This window comes from Silene latifolia, chromosome 11, assembly GCF_048544455.1.
Source record: "Silene latifolia isolate original U9 population chromosome 11, ASM4854445v1, whole genome shotgun sequence".
NCBI lineage: Eukaryota > Viridiplantae > Streptophyta > Magnoliopsida > Caryophyllales > Caryophyllaceae > Silene > Silene latifolia.
In genome coordinates, this window is record NC_133536.1 from 198,290,697 (window position 1) to 198,310,395 (window position 19,699).

General features: G+C 33.7%; 2 protein-coding genes and 1 long non-coding RNA gene across 3 annotated transcripts; 2 read left to right on the forward strand and 1 right to left on the reverse strand.

The window, feature by feature from the left end:
* The first annotated feature begins 697 nt into the window (after positions 1 to 697).
* Positions 698 to 3,711, forward strand: LOC141615295 (receptor-like protein EIX2). Its single transcript, XM_074433705.1, has 2 exons — positions 698 to 2,332; positions 2,442 to 3,711. The coding sequence occupies exons 1-2, from the start codon at positions 745 to 747 to the stop codon at positions 3,527 to 3,529; spliced, it is 2,676 nt and encodes an 891-aa protein (XP_074289806.1). The 5' UTR covers positions 698 to 744; the 3' UTR covers positions 3,530 to 3,711.
* Positions 3,712 to 5,632: 1,921 nt separating this feature from the next.
* LOC141615296 (uncharacterized) lies at positions 5,633 to 6,514 on the reverse strand. The gene is made up of 3 exons (XR_012529785.1): positions 6,403 to 6,514; positions 5,851 to 5,885; positions 5,633 to 5,743 (listed from the first exon to the last, which is right to left on the reverse strand). It is a non-coding gene; the product is annotated as an uncharacterized LOC141615296 (long non-coding RNA).
* Positions 6,515 to 11,295: 4,781 nt separating this feature from the next.
* Positions 11,296 to 17,920, forward strand: LOC141612269 (putative exonuclease domain-containing protein At3g15140). The gene is made up of 7 exons (XM_074431006.1): positions 11,296 to 11,617; positions 13,148 to 13,350; positions 13,519 to 13,599; positions 13,932 to 14,057; positions 16,219 to 16,342; positions 16,794 to 16,990; positions 17,465 to 17,920. The coding sequence occupies exons 1-7, from the start codon at positions 11,363 to 11,365 to the stop codon at positions 17,466 to 17,468; spliced, it is 990 nt and encodes a 329-aa protein (XP_074287107.1). The 5' UTR covers positions 11,296 to 11,362; the 3' UTR covers positions 17,469 to 17,920.
* The last annotated feature ends 1,779 nt before the right edge of the window (positions 17,921 to 19,699 follow it).

Consider the following 19,699-nt stretch of genomic DNA (forward strand, 5'->3'; position numbering starts at 1 on the left):
CTTATTATTTATTTTCCGAGTTTTATTTTAAAGTTTTTGAGTTTTGTTTTAGTATAAAGTTTTTGAGCACATTTACTTAAAACATTACACTAAAAAAATATAATATTGCTCAAAACTATATTTATAAATGGTAATATGCTCAGAAAAAATGTGTATATGCTCAAAAAATACAAAGTCTGAGGTACTACCTCAGATGCGTAATCCTTTTTCTCCTCCTTATTTTACGACGGCCATTGACAAATTCAAGTATAACCATTAGTTTCTGCAATTATACGTGTTGGAAAATAAAATTTGTTGCGATTTGTGAAAACAACTTAGAGCATGTTTGAGCTAACTTGTAAAAAATGAGTTTTTGTTTTTTAAGCTTAATTTTTTAAAAGTGTTTTTCAAAAGCAGAAGCAATAAATTACTGCTTCTATTTTTATGAGCAAAATGATAGTTTTCTGGCTTTTGAGAAATTCCGTTTTAGCTTTTAAATAATTATGTGTTTGGCCAAAAAGTGTTATTTCATTCATAGGACCGTTCCTGAAAAATGTGTGGAAAATTATTGAAGATAAATACAAATAGCAACAGATAGATTGGATGGCTAGAATGACATTGCAACGTAGAAAGGTATTTGGAAGGGCAGAAGACCTTGAATTAGTCAGTCCACTTTGTGTTTCTATATATGATGAGGAAATCATACAAAAACATAAATAAATAGTACGATGAGGAAATCATAGAAAAACATAAATAAATAGTACGATGAGGAAATCATACTTGGTAGTGGCATTAGTATTTTTGCTGATGATCTACTCATCTAAATCCGCGAGCTTGCTGAAATGCAAAAAAAACGAACAAGACGCGTTAATAATGATAAAAAACAGCTTTAGCAAGGATCCTATGAATCGTCTTTCGTCATGGGTTGGTGACGATTGTTGTCAATGGGTAGGAGTGAAATGTGACAATGTCACAGGCAATGTCATTAAACTAAATCTCCGACAAAATCCGTCATCCAATGACGTATGTTTTTCTGAAAGTTCCATGGTGTCTTCGGGGCTCAGTCCTGCTTTTATCGAGCTTAAGTTCTTACGTTACTTGAACTTAGCCGGGAATGATTTCAACGGAAGTCAGATTCCAGAATTCATAGGATCCATGCGGCACTTGAGACATCTAGATCTCTCTCGAGGTGGCTTTGCGGGCCCTGTTCCTCCTCAACTTGGTAATCTCACCCATTTGAAGTTCCTTGATCTTCATGTTCCTTTTCTGTGTAATGGATTTGGTGGTTTGTACACTCAAAGCCTCGGTTGGGCATCTGGTCTTTCGAAACTGCGATTTCTTGACATGGGCAGTTGCATCATGTCTGAAGCACACGACACTTTTCAAGTGCTTGTAAGTCTTCCTTCGTTGTCACTCATTAGTCTAGCAGCATGTCAACTACCGAATACTCATTTATCAGAGGCTCTCATGAATTATACTTCGACTTCATACTTTCAACACCTTCAACACCTTGATCTTAGCCATAACAATCTTGACGGCCCTCTTCCGTCCATTTTCAAACATATGGTTTCCCTGCGAAAACTTATTCTTAGCTATAACGGTTTCAATGGTTCAATTCCGCTCTGGCTCAGAAACATGACGGACCTTCAAGTTCTTAAGATGCGTTCAAACAACATTAGCTTTGTGGAGGGAGGGCTATGGGAGATTATGGGAAATCCATGCAACTTCAACTATTTGGATTTGTCCGACAATGCCATTGTCCAAGGAGGTATCTTAGACCCGACACCAAATTCTTCTATCTGTCCGTCTTATGATATAGAATACTTAAATTTACTCGATAACAACTTAGATGGTAGTTTGCCCTCTTTGTTGGGACAACTCACAAACTTGCAGTACCTTGATCTTTCAAACAATGGTTTTCAAGGTGAAATTCCGGCATCGCTTGGGAAACTGTCAGCTTTGGAATACTTAGATTTATCACTAAATAGGTTAAATGGATCGATCCCAGATTTTGTAGAACGCTTAGCCAAGATAGAGCACCTAGATATATCATCAAACTCCATAACCGGTACCCTCTCTGGCATCGGTAACCTCTCTAAATTGTCTTTCCTGGATGCGAGTTTCAACCATATCAGTCTCAACCTGACTTTTAACCCGCGACCTTCCTTTACCCTTGAAGTGTTTAAAGCCCATTCTTGTGAAATAAACACGGTGTTTCCCCCGTGGTTAATGAACCAAACTCGGATTGAACAGTTGGATCTTTCTTATACTGGCATCTATGGAGAGTTGCCTGGATGGCTTTGGAACATAAGCCGCTTTCAGACATTACAGGTTTCTGGCAATCAACTAACAGGTTAGATATCGAGCTTCTATTATTTATACCAACTTTTTTTTGCATAAATAACTGACTGAGACACTCGTCTTATTTTTACAATAAATTTCTCACGGTAATTTTCTGATAGGATCCTTGCCGCAACATATTGTCTGTGACGGCTGTAATTTGTGGTTGCTCGACCTTCACAACAACTCTCTAACGGGATCAATACCTCATTGGTTGAGTCATCTAGAAACAATTAATGTGATAATTTTGTCCGCAAATAAACTATCTGGAGCAGTGTTCGAAGGGGAGAATGTTTCCTCCCTTTTGACAGGTAAAAACGTCTTAAACGTTCTTGACCTTGACGACAATATGTTGTCTGGAGAAATACAGGTTGGAGATGTATACCCGGATGCTTCTTTAAAAATCCTTAGTCTGAGAGGGAATAACTTTACCGGACCCATCCGTTCACAGTTGTGCCAATTCAGATCTCTTCGAGTATTGGAACTCGCACAAAATAGCTTGACAGGACAAATCCCTCACTGTTTAGGCTCCATACAATTTGACAGTGATGCAGGAGGGTTAATCAGCCAGACCGGTGTAGAAATTGCGGAAATCATCAAAGGAATAATGGAGACGGTCGCTGGTAATGGAGCTCATTCCCTCATTGATCTCTCGAGCAATCATTTAGTCGGCACAATACCCGAGGAGCTCACAAATATATCCAAACTGGAGGGATTAAACTTGTCAAATAATCATCTTACAGGAGGCATTCCTGCAAAAATAGGCAACCTGAAAATGCTAGAATCGTTGGACCTGTCAAATAACCAAATCTCCGGTATTATACCACAAAGCTTGTCTGCCATACCATGGATAGTCAGCTTGAATTTGTCAAATAACAACCTCCACGGGCCAATTCCAACCGGTAATCAACTTCAAACTCTTATTGACCCGTCTATATATGCAGGCAATCCCGGCCTATGTGGGCCTCCCCTGCCCAAAAAATGCAGAAATGTGCCTCCTAGTACTACAGAAGATGAAGAAGACGAAGATGATAAACGTGAACGTATGTGGTTCTACACAATCATAATGTTCGGTGTTGGTACTGGATTTTGGGTTGTGGTTGGAACTTTAGTGATAAAGAAGAGTTGGCGAGATGCTTATTTCCGGTTTGTGGAGAAGACTGGAGTTAAAATACATCAGCAATTCAAGTCGGGGATCAACGGGGGTTAAGAAGGAGATTGTATATGAATTGTCGGTATATAAGTGCTGTCCATGGTGATCAAACAAGCTTGATAACTACATAACCAAAGCAAGTAATCAATGATGGAATATTAAGCAACGTCACTTCTCTTCATTGTAATATATCCTTATACTCCGTAATTATCTACTCTTTCCGTCCCAATCATTAATATAAAATCATTACACACAGTTAAGTTATTTCAAATGAGTAACCAAGCACGTATTCTTATTGTCGTTTGTCAACCATACGACTATAACAAGAAGTGAGGGAACCTGCGATATACCGTACCTCCAAGACAATGCTTGTATTGAGAATTTGAGATGGACTATTTAATATCGACTATTACCTCGAAACTTAATTTGGGACAAAACCTCCATCTCAATATTGATATTTATAATTTGAAAGGATACGGTGACCGTGCTACGGTGCTATACACTTGATGCTCATTCCAAAACAATCCCATAGCAACATTATTTGAATTTTGAAGGCTCATAGACCAGACCAGGGAGTGGCGGAGCCAGGATTTTAAGTCATGGGCAAAAGGGTTATATTAAGGGAGCCTCGAAAAAATTCGAAAATTTTAACTAAAATTTTCTCAATTTTCAAACTTTAGCATGGATGACCGCCCCTGCTAGCTCCCTCCCCCCTCGCTCCACCACTGAGTCTAGGCAATAATAATCAAGAAATTTGATACATAAGTTACCAACATTAACATCATGCATAAAACAAATTGAAACTATTACTCGTATTTTACGGTACCGATAATCATCACATTTTACCATTTTAATCTATGAGTAAGACGGTTTCTCAATAAGTTTATTGATTGAACATTTTACAAATTAAAGAAAAAATTGTACTAATCGTGTAATGTAATAGGTACAAATTATTATTAGTGATAACTAAAGAATAACTAGTTTTGTGACCCGTGAAATTCACGGGATCTTTTGTTTTTTACTATGATATTTTTAGTGAATCAAATCATAACATTCTACAATATGATTTCATGTTTTAAGACTTCTATAAAATCAAGACAAATTAGTTTTTTTGTACAATAGTTTTATGTAAAATCAGAAACTAAAGTGTTATATAGTAAATACTTTTATCAAAACCATGTCATTATTTGACGTTCTTTTATGAGGGTTTTAAATGGTAAGTGGTGTTACTCAAATCCTTTTACGTGCTTTGTGATATGTCAAATATGCGCAAATAGAAGCTGATTAAAATCAATTAATAATACAGTATTCGCATAATCGAAAAAAACAAGTAACTCAATGGAAGCTGATTAAAATCAATTAATAATATAGATATTCGCATAATCACATTACATGAAACCATAATATTATCAAACAAAGATCGCCAAACATGCAACACCCTCACTAATTAGATATTAAAATTTTATCAACAAATCCGAAATTAATATAAAACACACGATTAGAACTGTTGTGACAAAAACTAACATTTCACAGCACCCATAATATTGTAGCTAGTACTATAATAAATTGCGGAACTAAGAATTTGAAAGGAGCAACTCGTAATAATTGGATCATTAAGTCCCTATACTTCCTCCATTAAACAATATTAAGCAAAAATGTGCTTTGACATTTCTCCAAATTTTCCACGTTGGGGATTCAACCGTATACTTCAAAATAGATAAACTAAGCATTCCACTCAATCATGTTTTCTATCAAAAGCCATTTTGAATAGGCATGTGTCTCATGTGTATAATTAAAGAAAATGAAAATTAAATTTAAGGTGTACAAAAGAATAATGTAGATGTAAATAAACTTTTTAGATTTCTCTCATCTTTATAGTTATTAATAATTGATAATTAATTCACCTCACTAATTTAACATCTAACTCCTTTCTTAAATGATAATTTTTGGGCTTTTCACTCCATTATTTATGTTACCTATTATCCATGTCAATAAGATTGAGATCCTCGCAAATTTAATTTCATTCTATGAGTGTTATTTTTCTAAGGAAAAATGATGATTAAAAAACAACACATATCAAAATAAAGCATACATTTGAAAGTTTTTGAAATACTAATTTTTTTTATGAACCTAAAAACAATTAGTCATTTATATTCATGTTGTCAATCTTATAGTTAGTTTATAATATAGTATTGAGTCGAATGAATAGAGTATTTGTTTAAGTAATTCTAATATTTCTCTTCTTAGTCTTCTTTCTTCAATAAACCATCCCTACATAAAAAAAAATCACTTAGTCATTAATTTTTGTTATTAATTTAAGTTTCTCTTAAATAATGGAAGAAAGATGACATTGAGTCTAAAGATGTAAGTATATTTACCTTTGAATAGCACAACACCACAAATCTCAATATCCCTAAATAAGAAATAAACAACAAATATGCGAGGATAAAAATGTGATGTACTTCATAACCAATGGAAAATAAATAAATAAATGAATTCTTAATTTAAAACTTTAATACATTTACCTTGATGCTGATACAATGATAAAAAAAAAAAAGTTAGTGACATATACAATTCTTTTCGCGATAGCGGTACAAAAATATTTACTTAAATGTTGTCTCACAAATGTTGTCTTCCGTCAAAAACTTATAGTCAATCTTGTAGTTAGTTTATAATATAGTATTGAGTGGAATGAAGGGAGTAGTTGTTTAAGCAATTCTAATATTTTCTTTCTCCATATAGTATTTTTTCTCCAATGAACCATCTATAGGGAAAAAAAAAGGACAAAATCCATCGAGTAATTAATAAGAAATAAAATGGTGAAATTTGATTTACGTGATATTAATCTTATCGTTATTAATTTAAGTTTTTATTTAAATAATAATAGAAAAAGGGCATTGAGCCATAAAGATGTAAGTATATTTATTTACCTTCGAATAGCACAATACCACAAATCTTGATAGTTCCTACATAAGAAAGTTTTAAAAAGTGATGAGCAACCAATTGAACTTAAAAACAAATAAATGAATTATTATTTTAAAACCTTAATACATTTACCTACCACAAATCTTGATAGTTCCTACATAAGAAAGTTTTAAAACGTGATGTGCATTTCATAACCAATGGAACTTAAAAATAAATTATTAAATTATTAATTTAAAACCTTAATACATGTACCTTACCTTAATACACTTACCTTGATGTTGATATACTGATAAGATTTAAAAAAGACTATTTACATATACAACTACGATTTTATTGGCGATGAGGGCAAAAAAATATTGGCATGAAATTTGGCTCACAAATGTTGTCTTACATCGAACATTTATATCCAATTGAGGATGCATGTTATGACTTTTGGGTGTCTTTTTATTATTATCATCAAATTTAATATATATAATAATTATGTAGTAAGGTTTTAGGACTTTTGAGCATTCTTTTTCATTATTAGCAAATTTAATATAAACATAAATATGGAGCAAGGAGAAATGAAATGTTAAAGGTTTGCTTTAATTTTTATTTTATTTTTTATTTTTTTGTTGACAAAAGTCACCTTGTTTAATGTTAAATATGTTATTATTTACTCTTAATATCAACAAAATATTTATTTTTTTAATAAACGGAGTAAATTAGAATTATGTGATATTTATTTGTTGCTTAAAATATTCTAACAATAAACGTCGAAATTTAAAATTTAATATGAATTTTGATTTTAATTGTTGTTTAATTTATCTACAAGCTTAAAAGTCCAAAGTATAATATTTGTAATGCTATTTGCATTTAATATTTCTTTCTTTTTTTCTTTTTTACTTTTAAAATTAGAAATAATGATGTAAACTTTGGTGTAAATTTTAATTATAAATTATGAAATTTTGATGTAAATTTGAAAGAGATATATAAATTTTGGAAAAAAAATATATTTAAATTAATGTCATATAATAATAAGTTGATGATTTATACCACATTAACTCGCCATGTCATATTAAAATTTGACATGGCATGTGTAGTAAGTGACATGGCTTTTTGGTAGTGTAAGGTGGCATTTATGACGTGGCATTTTAAGTTCCCCTTTTAATAGTATTATATAGATTAAATCCTCTATTTGTATTTATGCTCTTGGGGGACTGCTAACGTTTCTCGTTTTCTTCCTCTTCGGACGGATCTGTTTATAATCATGTTGTTATCATCATATTGTATAAATCTTGTTGTTAGTAAAGAAAAATATAGTAATGTACAATGAAGTTAAGCCGTGTCTTTACACTTTGTTATTAGATTTTGATGACTGACGTACTTATTTGACCCGCAATAATTTTACTTAAAACGAATGCTTAATGACAAATAACATGGTGCTCATCTAGTATCTGGACATAGCATGTATGTAAATATATGGGTATTGTTCCGGTGAATTATTTTAATTTGTGGTGGTTGGCTTGGCCAAAGCGGGCTATTTGCCAATTTTTGAAATAATTCGTAAGGATTCCGGAATGTTTTTCCTTCTTAAATTAGTTTCTATAATTTCCTGCCCAAAGGGGGAAGTTGTATAAGTTAATTTGAGTAAGTGGTTGAGTAAATACAAGTGTAATAATTTTGGAAATTTATCTGCCCAAAGGTGATTTATTTTTGAGAAATTTCCTTATCTATTTACTTGGAGGTAGTTATTATGTCTTGTGTATTCTGCCTAAAGGGGAATGCATATCATATAATATGATTTCTGTTGGAGCTAGTTATTGTGTTTTGTGTATTCTGCCTAAAGGGGAATGCATAAAATATAATATGAATTCCTGTGAGAATATTGCGACTCCCCTAGCATATTCTTGTGCAAAGTTATAAAGAAAGTATACATAAAATATAGGGTAAATTGATAAACACTACCAACTTTAGTCCTCTTTTTCATACTCAATACCAACATAATCAATAATTAATAATCAGTACCAAAATATTAAATTTTTTCTACAATAGGTACCAAGTCGCCTTCTTACTCTAGTTTTTTTCCTACTTTAAAGGTGCTTTCATTTAAGATAGGGATTTTGAACGTGGGTGAGTGGAGATTTGTAGTTGAATGATGGCTTTTAGGACTTTTTTGAGTAGGTTAAGATTGGATTTTTAGGCGACTTGGTACCTATCATAGAAAAAAGTTAATATTTTGGTATTGATTACTAATTATTGATTATGTTGGTACTGATTATGAAAAAGGGTCCTTATATTGGTATTGTTTATGAATTCCTGTGAGAATATTGCGACTCCCCTAGCATATTCTTGTGCAAAGTGATAAAGAAAGTATACCTATATCATGCTAATATTAACTCTGATTCTATTATTTCAGTCAACAAATTTTCTTTGAGCAATGAAATTTTCTTTGAGCAATGTTATCTTATATAGAACAAAACACATACTCCCTCCATTTAGCAAGTGTATTCGTTATCTCGGCGGCCCCAATTGGGGTGGTTTACATAGTCCAGATGGTGACGCCGGAATGTCTGGGCCCGGAGGGATTAAACCGCTCGTCACCAAAAAAAATGTGAGGGAATATATATTAAGCAATTGTATGTAATTCATTTGGATATACGTTTTTTTTGGATCGAACTATCGTTTAACAAGTTTAGATACACCTCATATAAAATTTAAGCAATTGTATGTAATTCATTTGGATCGGTATTTTATTATTGGGTATTTTATTACTTATTGTTTTTACATCCTTAAAAGCTTAGATGGACAATTAGCCTTCCCATAAGAATAACGGTAAAATTTTAAAAAAGAGGGAAACAAAAACGCGGGAGCGCTAATTAGGGTTACAGTTTAACCGACTATATTATCGAGGATTATATAAACAACCATCAATCAATCCTCCACAGTTGAACAAACAAACAACAAACTTATTTCTTGCTAATCAAATCATATTTCTTGCTAATCAAATCAAAATCAAAATCAAATTTCTTGCTAATCAAATCATATTTCTTGCTAATCAAATCAAATTAAAAAAAAATGGTTTGTAAAAAGACGGCAAATTATTTGCATAGAAAATCAACCGTCTTCAAACGAGCTAAGGAACTTTCCACGCTTTGCGACGTCGACGTTTTGTTGATCTTTTACGATCCTGATTCGCCCAATATTCCAGAAACATGGTGTTCTCGATCCGATCCTGTTACCGTCATCGACAAGTACTATGCGAAGAAGAAGCCGAATCGGAACAAGGAAGTTAACCCCCCTCGCGCTAAGAATGATGATCAGTTTCTTCAGAATTTAGGGTTTGGTGAGTTGAATGATTTGAATTCAATTTTGGCGGCAAAAATTGAATCTGTGAATCAGAGGATTAATTTGATCAAGGAAGGTAATAAAGCTCGGGATTGTTGTCAAGGGAATAATTTGGCGGACTCGAGTTTGCGGTTTGTGGATGATGTTACTGAATTCAAGTTCAGTAAAGGGATCAACGATGGTAATAAATTAGGGTTTAGTAATTTGTCTGAAAGTCTTGATTTTGGGTTCGGATTTGATGGTAAAACTGATTGTATTGATTACAATGATGGATTGAATGTTGACGATTTGGGGTTTCAAGATACTGATGATCTTATGATTGATATTTCTGATTTGAATGATATCAAATTTGTTGAAGATGACTTGCAGTTGATCAATCGACTAGCGACCGTCCAAGATGTTGCTTCTGCCACGGAATTCTTATGCTATTGATCACATACACCAATTTTCTTGATATTTTTATAATTACTCAAAGATTAGTGAAGATCATTGTGATTTTTGTAATTAAGTTATAGTAACTCGGTTAACTCGATTTTGTAATTGATATATGGAATACATGATTAAATTGTAATGATCAAGTTTATTTTTACTTGGTACTTGAATAAAACTTGTATTCTTTGTAGATGTTAGATGTTTTTTTTTGTGTACAGTTGAGCATTAGTCTTCTTACATCGTCTGTTCGTATTATTTGAACATGTAATTAATTTATCTGACGAATTCTTGTCCCGTAAAAACTGAATCATCCTAGCTGGCGATGCCACTCATCGTTTCCCTCCAGCTCGCGGTTTTGGCAAAATTTCTTAGCTTGCTCTGTTGTTACAGGACTGAACAGTGGAATACAGGATGCTCATAAAAGTCATAATATTGCTTGGCAAGCAAAACAGCTTTCATAAAATAATACCGAGTATTTTCAACAAAAAAATAACGACAGAAATATAAATGAAGAAAAACGTAGTCAGGCGATACCTAGTTTAATTAAGTTGATAAATTTCCATTTTAAAACTCACTTGTTTAATTGCTTGTTGCTCACTCTTGTTTGAATTTAGCCTTGCTCTTACAATTGAAACCCCAACCAAAACCCCCCTTTTAAATACTTGTTGTCGTTGAATTTGTCAAAATTGTTCTACTTACTCTATTGAATACACCATTGCAAAACCCTCATTCTCTTGGATTCGATCTCTTTGCTTACTAGTACTTTACTAGTTTAGAATTAGTATTAATTAGTACGTATTGTGGTAGAATAAATTGTTAATTTGGCTGTCTTAAATAGCGACGTTTTAGGCGTGTTAGTAACTTTTGGGTACTACTCCTCCCTCCATACCACACCAATGGTAACATTGAGAATCTCGGCACTATTCATGGTTGTAGGGAATCTTCGATATTATTCTTAATCTATAAAACAAAATATAGTCATGTGAGATCTTGTTTGATTTATCGTCATGAATGTTATAAGAATATTAAATTTTTATATTTTTTAATAATGTGTAACTAAAGATATTCATGTTGCAAAACGTGTCTCGACAAGTGTGAAAAAGTTAATGTTACAATTGGCGTGGTATGGAGAGAGTATAAGTGATCCTTTTTCCTTCTAGTTCAGTTATAATTACTAGTCTTATCGAGAAAAGCAGAGCTTCAACAATGGCGTTTTCCAGAGCATTTATCGCTAGGAATTCACTACTCATGTACTCGTCTCTATCATCATCCATATCTCTACTGAGTTATTCTTCAATTATACCAAAAATTACCACAACACGCAGCTTAACTCTCTCAGCTTCCGTTTCTTCCCAACAATCGAATACTTCAGCTGATCATTCTTCGTCTTTCCCATTTCAAACTCTCAAACCCGCTTGGAAACCCATGTGCTTGTACTATACACAAGGCAAATGTACCTTGGTAAGCTTTAGTCTTACGGTATTTGTTGTGCACGCCAAATGTTTGATAAAATGTCTAGCTGAATTATTCTATAGTATTCTCCGTACTAGTTAAAGGTTTTGGGATAAATATTAACGTCGTGTGGTATCGTGGGAACGTCTTACTTATCCAGTTTTTTGCTTTTCTTAAGGTGTCATGTAGGCTTGATTTTCTAGTGAAGTAGCGGTCATTCGATGTACCGAGTAGTTCTCAAAGCAGGACACGGGTTATCTGAAAACCGTCCTTTTTATACTGTTAGGTTGAGGTTGCTTATATTCAACCGCCGTACTTGGAGTCCTTTAGGTGAAACCATGTTTGCAAAGTGCTTGCTCCTTGATTATGCTTCTCTTCTGTTGTTGCATACTATTATTTGTGTTGTTTCTTTTGAAATGCCGTGGAAATGTAAGAATTTGAGCTTCAATGTAATAGATAGTTCCACGACTTCTATCCCCTAGAGACTAGAGAGTATATGTTGCAATTTTGAGTCAATAACAACTTCTGTTGAAATAATTAATATCTGGAGTTTTATTTTGGCACCATTGATGATAATTAATGATGTGGCGGCTTATTCTATAGTAGCAACAACTCAACTAGGCGAATCCCTGAAACGCGCACATTTATCTTTGAGTGTTATTGCAACACTCTCTATAATATCTTATAATGCGGGAGTTTATTCTCAAAACAATCATCTTATAAAGATCTGGTAGCTGTCTCAAGTCAGACTTGCCCTTTCAAGAGCTTTCTTGCTATGAAATTAAGGAGGATTATTTTTTTTACTTTTCACTTGTGGAAATTGTAGCAGTACTTCATCTAAATATAATTAACAAATGCTAAACACCCTAGTCGTAAGGGAGCTAACCATTTGGTGCAGGCCTACTAGTAAATGAACAATATGCCCAGAAGTTGGATTGACTAAGTTCAATCTATGCTAAGAATCTTGATTTTGGGAGTATTCAATCCTTGACTAAAACAACCAGAGCTCCTCAGTGATGAGAAGATAATTGCCTTCAAGAAACTGCAAGCTCACTTCATAAGATGCACAATATTTACAATACTGCTACAGTGTCTCAAAGCTCCTATCTATGGTGAGATAAGGGGTTCAGATGTACTGAATCAAACTCTGTCTGTATGTGGAAAATTCAAATTGGTTGTTTAGGGGTGACCGGGTGTGTTTGGATAGCGAAAGTGGAGGGAAAGGGAGGGGAGGGGGAATGGAGAAGTGGAGTTTTCCCTCCAAAATCATTCCTATGGTGGAAGGATTTTGATTAGACTTGGAGGAAGGACAATGGATTCCTCCAAGCCCCTCCCCCTCCTATCCCAAATATTATCCAACAAGGGATTTTGTAACCTTCTCTCCCCTTCCCCTTGCTTTCCCTCCAAATCCCCTCATCCAAACAATGCCTAAATTAAATTTGTATAGTCTGACCACAAATTTCAATATTAGAAGCACCGTGAATCGGTGATGCACAATTTGCTATAAATTTAATAGTCATAAAGATGGTTTGAATGCAGATAGATGATCCTTCTCATTTAGACAAATTCAATCACAGTTGCTCCGTTCCACTTGAAGAAGAAATTGCTAAATCTGAAAAGTTACGCCCACAAGATATAGATTTCCTGTTAGTGCTCGATTTAGAAGGAAAAGTTGAGATTCTGGAGTTCCCTGTTTTGATTATTGATGCCAAAACATTGCAAGCTGTCGATTTCTTCCACAGGTTTGTTCCTATATTGCAAGTGTAAAAGTAATTTTAATTATCACAAATAATTAAATTAAATAAATGTTGTTACATCACTGACCTCTCTTTTTTTGATCTTGTGCGAGCTGTGGCCTACGGATTGGTTTTTGGTGGCTAATTACATTTTTTTTTTTACACATGTTGCAGGTTTGTTAGGCCTTCCAATATGAGCGAGAAAAGGATAGAAGAATATATTGAAGGCAAATATGGGAAACTAGGTGTTTCTCGGTAAGCTGTAATTTATAGAAACTTAAAATGTCCTGAAAGCATGATGTTGATCTCTTTATGGCAAAATCATGACTTTGTTGTGCAGATAGTTTCGTTCTTTAGTGGATTGGGGGCAACATATTAGATTGTTTAGCAATGTACTGTGGTTAATTAAGGATCTCATTTTTGTTTAGATTTAAAAACTTTAGATGGGCAGGCTTTAGTTTCATGTCATTTGAGAAATTAATGGACTGTTCGTTAAGATAAACAGTTAAGTGGAAGACAATTAGTCTTTCAGCAATTTTGTCTAAACAGTTAACCCTATGTTTGTTTTTGTCTTTTTAAATTTGTAGTGTTTGGCATGATACGGCCATGCCATTTCGAGAAGTCATTCAAGAATTTGAGGCCTGGATCACTGGCCGTCAGTTGTGGGAAAAGGAGCTCGGTGGACCACTACGCAGAGCTGCTTTTGTAACTTGGTGAGTGTCATTCTTTTTTTTTTTTTTTTTTTTTTTGCGAAATGTCATTTGGGGTTAGACACTGTGATGTTCATAGTTCGTTTTATAATTGGGAGGGTGTGTTTCCGTGGCTTCGTGACCTTGTCACTGTAAGGTCAAAAGTCAAAAGCATGCTCGGAAGAGTTACAACTTACAAGGCATCTATGCTGTGTTAATGATAATTTTAGTTAACCAAGCAAAATGCTGGTCGTTAACTTGCTGCCTATGTTACCCTGACTCGTCATATTAGCTCGCGTAGAAGGGTCCAAATCTCAACACTATGACACTGGGACACCTCATTTTAAATGAAAAACACGTGAAAATATAGTCAAGCCCGATGCTTGAACATGAACCGTGCGGGATACTTCTTAGTTCTTACTAAATTTGAGTAACCTAGCTTGTAGCCTTGTTGCCTGCTTGGTTGGCAACAGATAATGAGAAACAGAGGATATAGTGGGAATAACTTTCTTGTAAAATTTCTGGCTGATAGTGCCAACAGGTACGAACTTAATACCAAAAGTTCTGTTTCTCCCTTGTGAACCTGCTTCTGGGAATGAAGGGCATAGGCAAAAAAATAAGAATTTGTTTTTCTTCTTTTTATACATTCCAAGTTTACTCCTCCATATCGTCCGATCTTATTCGATATCCTTGAGGAGATCTCTTCACCTGTTATTCATTTACTTAAAACCTATTATTTTTACTCTCTCCATTTTTCTATTTTTTTCCCATTTGCTTTTGCGCGGTCTCCTAGACTGAACTTTGACCCTAGTTTTCGATGTGTAATTGTGTATATAGTACTTTTTTTTGTTTGAAAATAATTTTTTGTGAAAGATTTTTTAGATAATAAATATAAATATTTTAGTTTTATGTATTAATATTTTTTTTCCAAGAATTAAATATGTCTAAAGGAAGACCGAGACAGACATGGTTGAGAGTGATAGAGCACGATATGAGATTTCTGGGGCTTGAGGAGAGTATGGTGACGGAGAGGGCACAATGGAGGGAAATGATACATGTGGATTTTTAGTATTTGATGTTTTTTTTTTGACATATTTAGTGTTTTTTTTATTTAATTTACAATTTAACTATTTGTTCTCTCCTTTATTACACTTTTTTACCAACCACTTTCTTATATATTTTACCTGGTTTACTTTTAAGGCATCCCGGATCCTTAATTCTATTTCGGTTTTCAAAAGCATTTTAATCTTTTCTCTCGATTTAAATTTTAAGTTTTTATAAAAGAAATCCGGAATTCGATTTTAAAACCCGTAAGTTTACCTTGACATTGCATTACATTTCCGCTCTTCCCTTTTGTTTTGTTTTCCCTTTTCTAGTCGCATTTTGAGGCGTGCGTTCACCCATGAACAGTTCTAAAGGATGATTCATGTCAGCCGACCCCAATTCATTTTGGGATTAAGGCTCTGATGTTGTTGTTGTTGTTGTATCTACGGTCAACGTTTGGTAACTTTTTCTCTCAAAAAACAAATGGGAAGAAAATAGGAAAATGGAGGGAGTAATTATTATTCTTAGAGATTTCATATTGTCATGTTTTCTTTGAATATGTGCTCAAGATTTATAGACTGTTGACTGTAAAGCCTGATAAGTTATGGGATGATGTTGCCTTATTCGGTGTTGAAACCAAGATAAGACTTGTTGCGACTCACTCATTGGAGATGTAGTATTTTAGAATATGAGGTAAATTTATTTCACTGATTTAATGTCAGTAGTACGTTTGAGTTAATTATCAAAAGTGTGAGGCTGACTAATTGACTTTTGCTTTCTGAATAATTCAGAACCAACAAGCTTTAGATTAGACTATAGTACTACGGTAGGACATGGTTATTTTTCAAGAATTTAGGGTGAAGTTTTAGTTTGGAGGCTAAGTAGCTCATTCCACTACTCCTGAAACTTAATTCTTCATACCCAATCTGCTATAGGACTGTGTTTTTGTCATTTGAAACTTACCTCTGATAAGTTTAGCAAATTCACAACATTGGTCAAGTTTCTGGCAAATTGATTGAAGGTTTTTTCACCCTATATTATATTTGTCTTTTTAGGTGGATATTTTCTCAAGCTTACCTGGTTTGAGGTATCTGGTTGTGATTTAAATTGTAACAATTCTTAATTTCCTATACTGTTACAGTGGCAATTGGGACATTAAAACGAAAATTCCTCAGCAGTGTCAAGTATGTAGCATGAAGATACCCCCTTATTTTTTCGAGTGGATTAACTTAAAGGACATCTACTTGAACTTCTATAATCGAAGGGTGAGTTCCAGGTCTCAGTTATTTATACATTCCTGAGCTTGATTTATGGAGCGTATAAGTATGTTTAATTGGCAAAATAGGGATCATTTTTAATCGAGAGAAAGACTCACTTACTTTGGTATTTGAATTATGAATTTCTGATGGTATAAAGCAATAGATTGTTGCATTTCTTTTTGTTGTGAAGTAAGAAATCATTCAACACAATATTTGACGCAATTTTCATTATGGGTCATTTATGTTGGCCTACAGTTGACCTCCCTTACTCCTCCATTGGTGGGATAATGGTGTTGAAAGACAATGTAATTACTTGATCCCGTTCTCCAATTCTGCAAGATTGTACTCTATTAAGATAAGGGTCATGTTTAAAACTCAGATGCACCAGTTTTGTTTTTGTCATGTTAATCCTGTTTTCCCACTTCTTTCTTGCTGATTTGCTGTTGCCTTTTGCCAGGCCACAGGAATGAGGACCATGTTGAATGAACTCAAGATACCATTGTTGGGAAGTCATCACCTTGGGATTGACGACACAAAAAACATAGCTAGGGTGGTGCAGCGTATGCTAGCAGATGGCGCCGTAATGAGCTTAACTGCTAAAAGGAAACTTGACAGTCCCGAGTCTGTAGACTTCCTTTTCAAAAATCGTATCAGGTATGACTCCTTTGCTCAATTTTAGTTAAGTTTATGATTGAAAGGAACGTAGTTGAGCATTATGAGTTATGACTATCAATCGGGACAGACAGGCAAGGTTCTTGTCGGCGCAATAGACTAAGGTTGGGTTAGGGTTCGAATTTGAACAAAAAATGCAATCTCAGGCCTTTTTTCTTGACCACCTTATGATGCATAAAAGAATAGATTATTGGTTCACGTATAAGCTCACTCTGTAGTATATACCTATGAATACCTTTGCAAATTTTATTCAACTTTTTGTTGAAAATGAGTAGGTTTTAATTGATTCTTGACTCAAACCCTAAATTTACCAGTCATTTGGAGTCATAGGTCAAGTTTTACGAGTCTGAACTGATGAAAAAGCAGTTTTCCGGGTCATATTTTGACAAGTCTTGTTGATTTTTTATTGACTTGACTCGACGTCATATTCTCTTTGGTTAATGAATCTCTTTGTAGGTGACGTGTCAGTAAGCTATGAAGTAGTAAGGCTCGGAAAAGCTTAACATGGAGATATAACAACTAAACAGGCTTCTTTCCAGGGAAATTTAATGTCATAGAATTGGGGCCATGGCCATGGGGGTAATTATTTAGAATTGGGGCCTGAGATTGAAGAGATGTGAAATTGTAAAATTTTTTTGTATGAAGGGCATGTTATTGATTCAATACAATTTAAAAGGGTAAGCTCCACGGTCCATCTCCATCTAAAAACGGAAGAAATGTTTGGAAGATATTATGGGAAAATGGAATTGTATTTTTATATGTTATACTAGTGTTAGACCCGTGAAAAATCACGGGTTGTGTTTATTTATTTTGTAAGAGGATGATAATTGCATTTTATTTGTTGAACACGTTAATTTTTTTTAAAAATGTTAATAATAAAGTTAAAAAACTCAACGAATATTTTTATAATTAGTCTTATTCATAGGATGACCGTATCATTAATAAACTCTTGCAGAATTTATTGTTACATGCTTACTAGTAATTTTAGTGAACCGTGTATTTTTCACTGAGTAAAAATATACGAAACGGTTTTAATATACGGATACGATACGGTATACGGTTTCAATTAAACGAATTTCCGTACGATACGTATTTCCGTATATACGATACGGTTTTCAAAAAACCGTATCGTATCCGGGTCGGGCAAAAATAAAATCGGGTATTCGGTTTCTGATACGGTTTTTGAAAAGAAATAAAAAAAACCAAAAATATCTTACAAAAACTAAATAATTTAACCAAAATTACTTGAACTTGTCCACTTTCTTTTTCCCTAATGCATTTATATAATGAATATTGAAATTTTGATTATTTTAATATGTAACCTATTATTAAATTTAAGTTAGGGTGTACCGGTTTTATCGTGTATGCAATAAATTGAACATCAAACAACTGAAAACCGTATCCGGGTATACGAAAACCGGATATACGGAAAAACCGGGTATACGAAAACCGGGTATACGGTTAAGCCGGGTCGAATTCGTATCGACAAAATTGTGAATTTAAAAACAGTATACCCGATACGGTTTTCAAAACTAGATGGTATAATGTTATTTTAATTATTATAATGTCTATATTATAACCTGGTATATCACATATAATAGATAGTATAATAACTTGATATATTATAACAGTCCACCATATAAATACGAAGACAAAAATCTGAGAGCGTCCAATAAACAAAAAATCCAATACAAATAAACAAAAGTCCAATACAAATCGGAGATCCGTTTATACGAAGTCAAGACTATTAACTTAGAGCTTTTTCACTATAGTAGGATCCTCTTATCTTTCTTGAATGCATTTAGTGCCACAAATCTTTTAAATGTAGTGCACTATTATGCAATGGTCGTACGTGCTCGTTTTTTCGATGCGTTACAATATGGATCTTTCATTTGACGATTGTCCGTCATTCGATTATTAAGAAAAAAAATACTAAACTCGATTGGAGTTGCAACAATCCATAGTAAACCCTGTTATGTTTGGTATGCAAATAATTTCGATGAAGTAAATAATAATCAATTAGCATTGAAATTGTGAGTGCGGTTTGAAACTTGGTAAATCTCGCTAACTTCATCCTAATGTATTAAATGTGTTATTACTCAATTGTCTTTCTCCATGAAGTGAAGGTACACAGGGAATTTTTACATAATAGTTTATAATATCGAGCAGATGCAAGAGGGATTGATGTCAAGAGGCTTTTAATCTTTACATATACTTATCGGGTTGTATTTTTAGGATGCTAGATGTGATTGTGTTTACGATAATGTTATATGCTATGCTAATTTGTTATTCTTACGTCTCTAAAGATCTTAAGAGTATTTATCATCACTTTAATACTTCATTTCTTGAAGATACTTTGTTGATTTTGATTGTTTTTTTCACTACTCAAATTTTAATGGCCCTTACAACACATGTTAATATTGATTGTAATTTGTGAGATTGTTAGGCCAAGTTTTTTAGTCATTCCATTAAAATTAAATTAGGAAGACATCTTTTTTTTTTTTTTGGCAATGGTGAAGAAAGTGTTTTACATTGTGGTGGTACGGTTCACTAAACCATATCTATAAACAACAGCATAAAACACGAAAGTACTACTAATAACATAATCTAAAACAACAAGGTAAATGCATCGGCTGACAATAATGTGTTGGTGGCGTACGACGGCAGTCAGGCCACAGACTTGGACTTCAA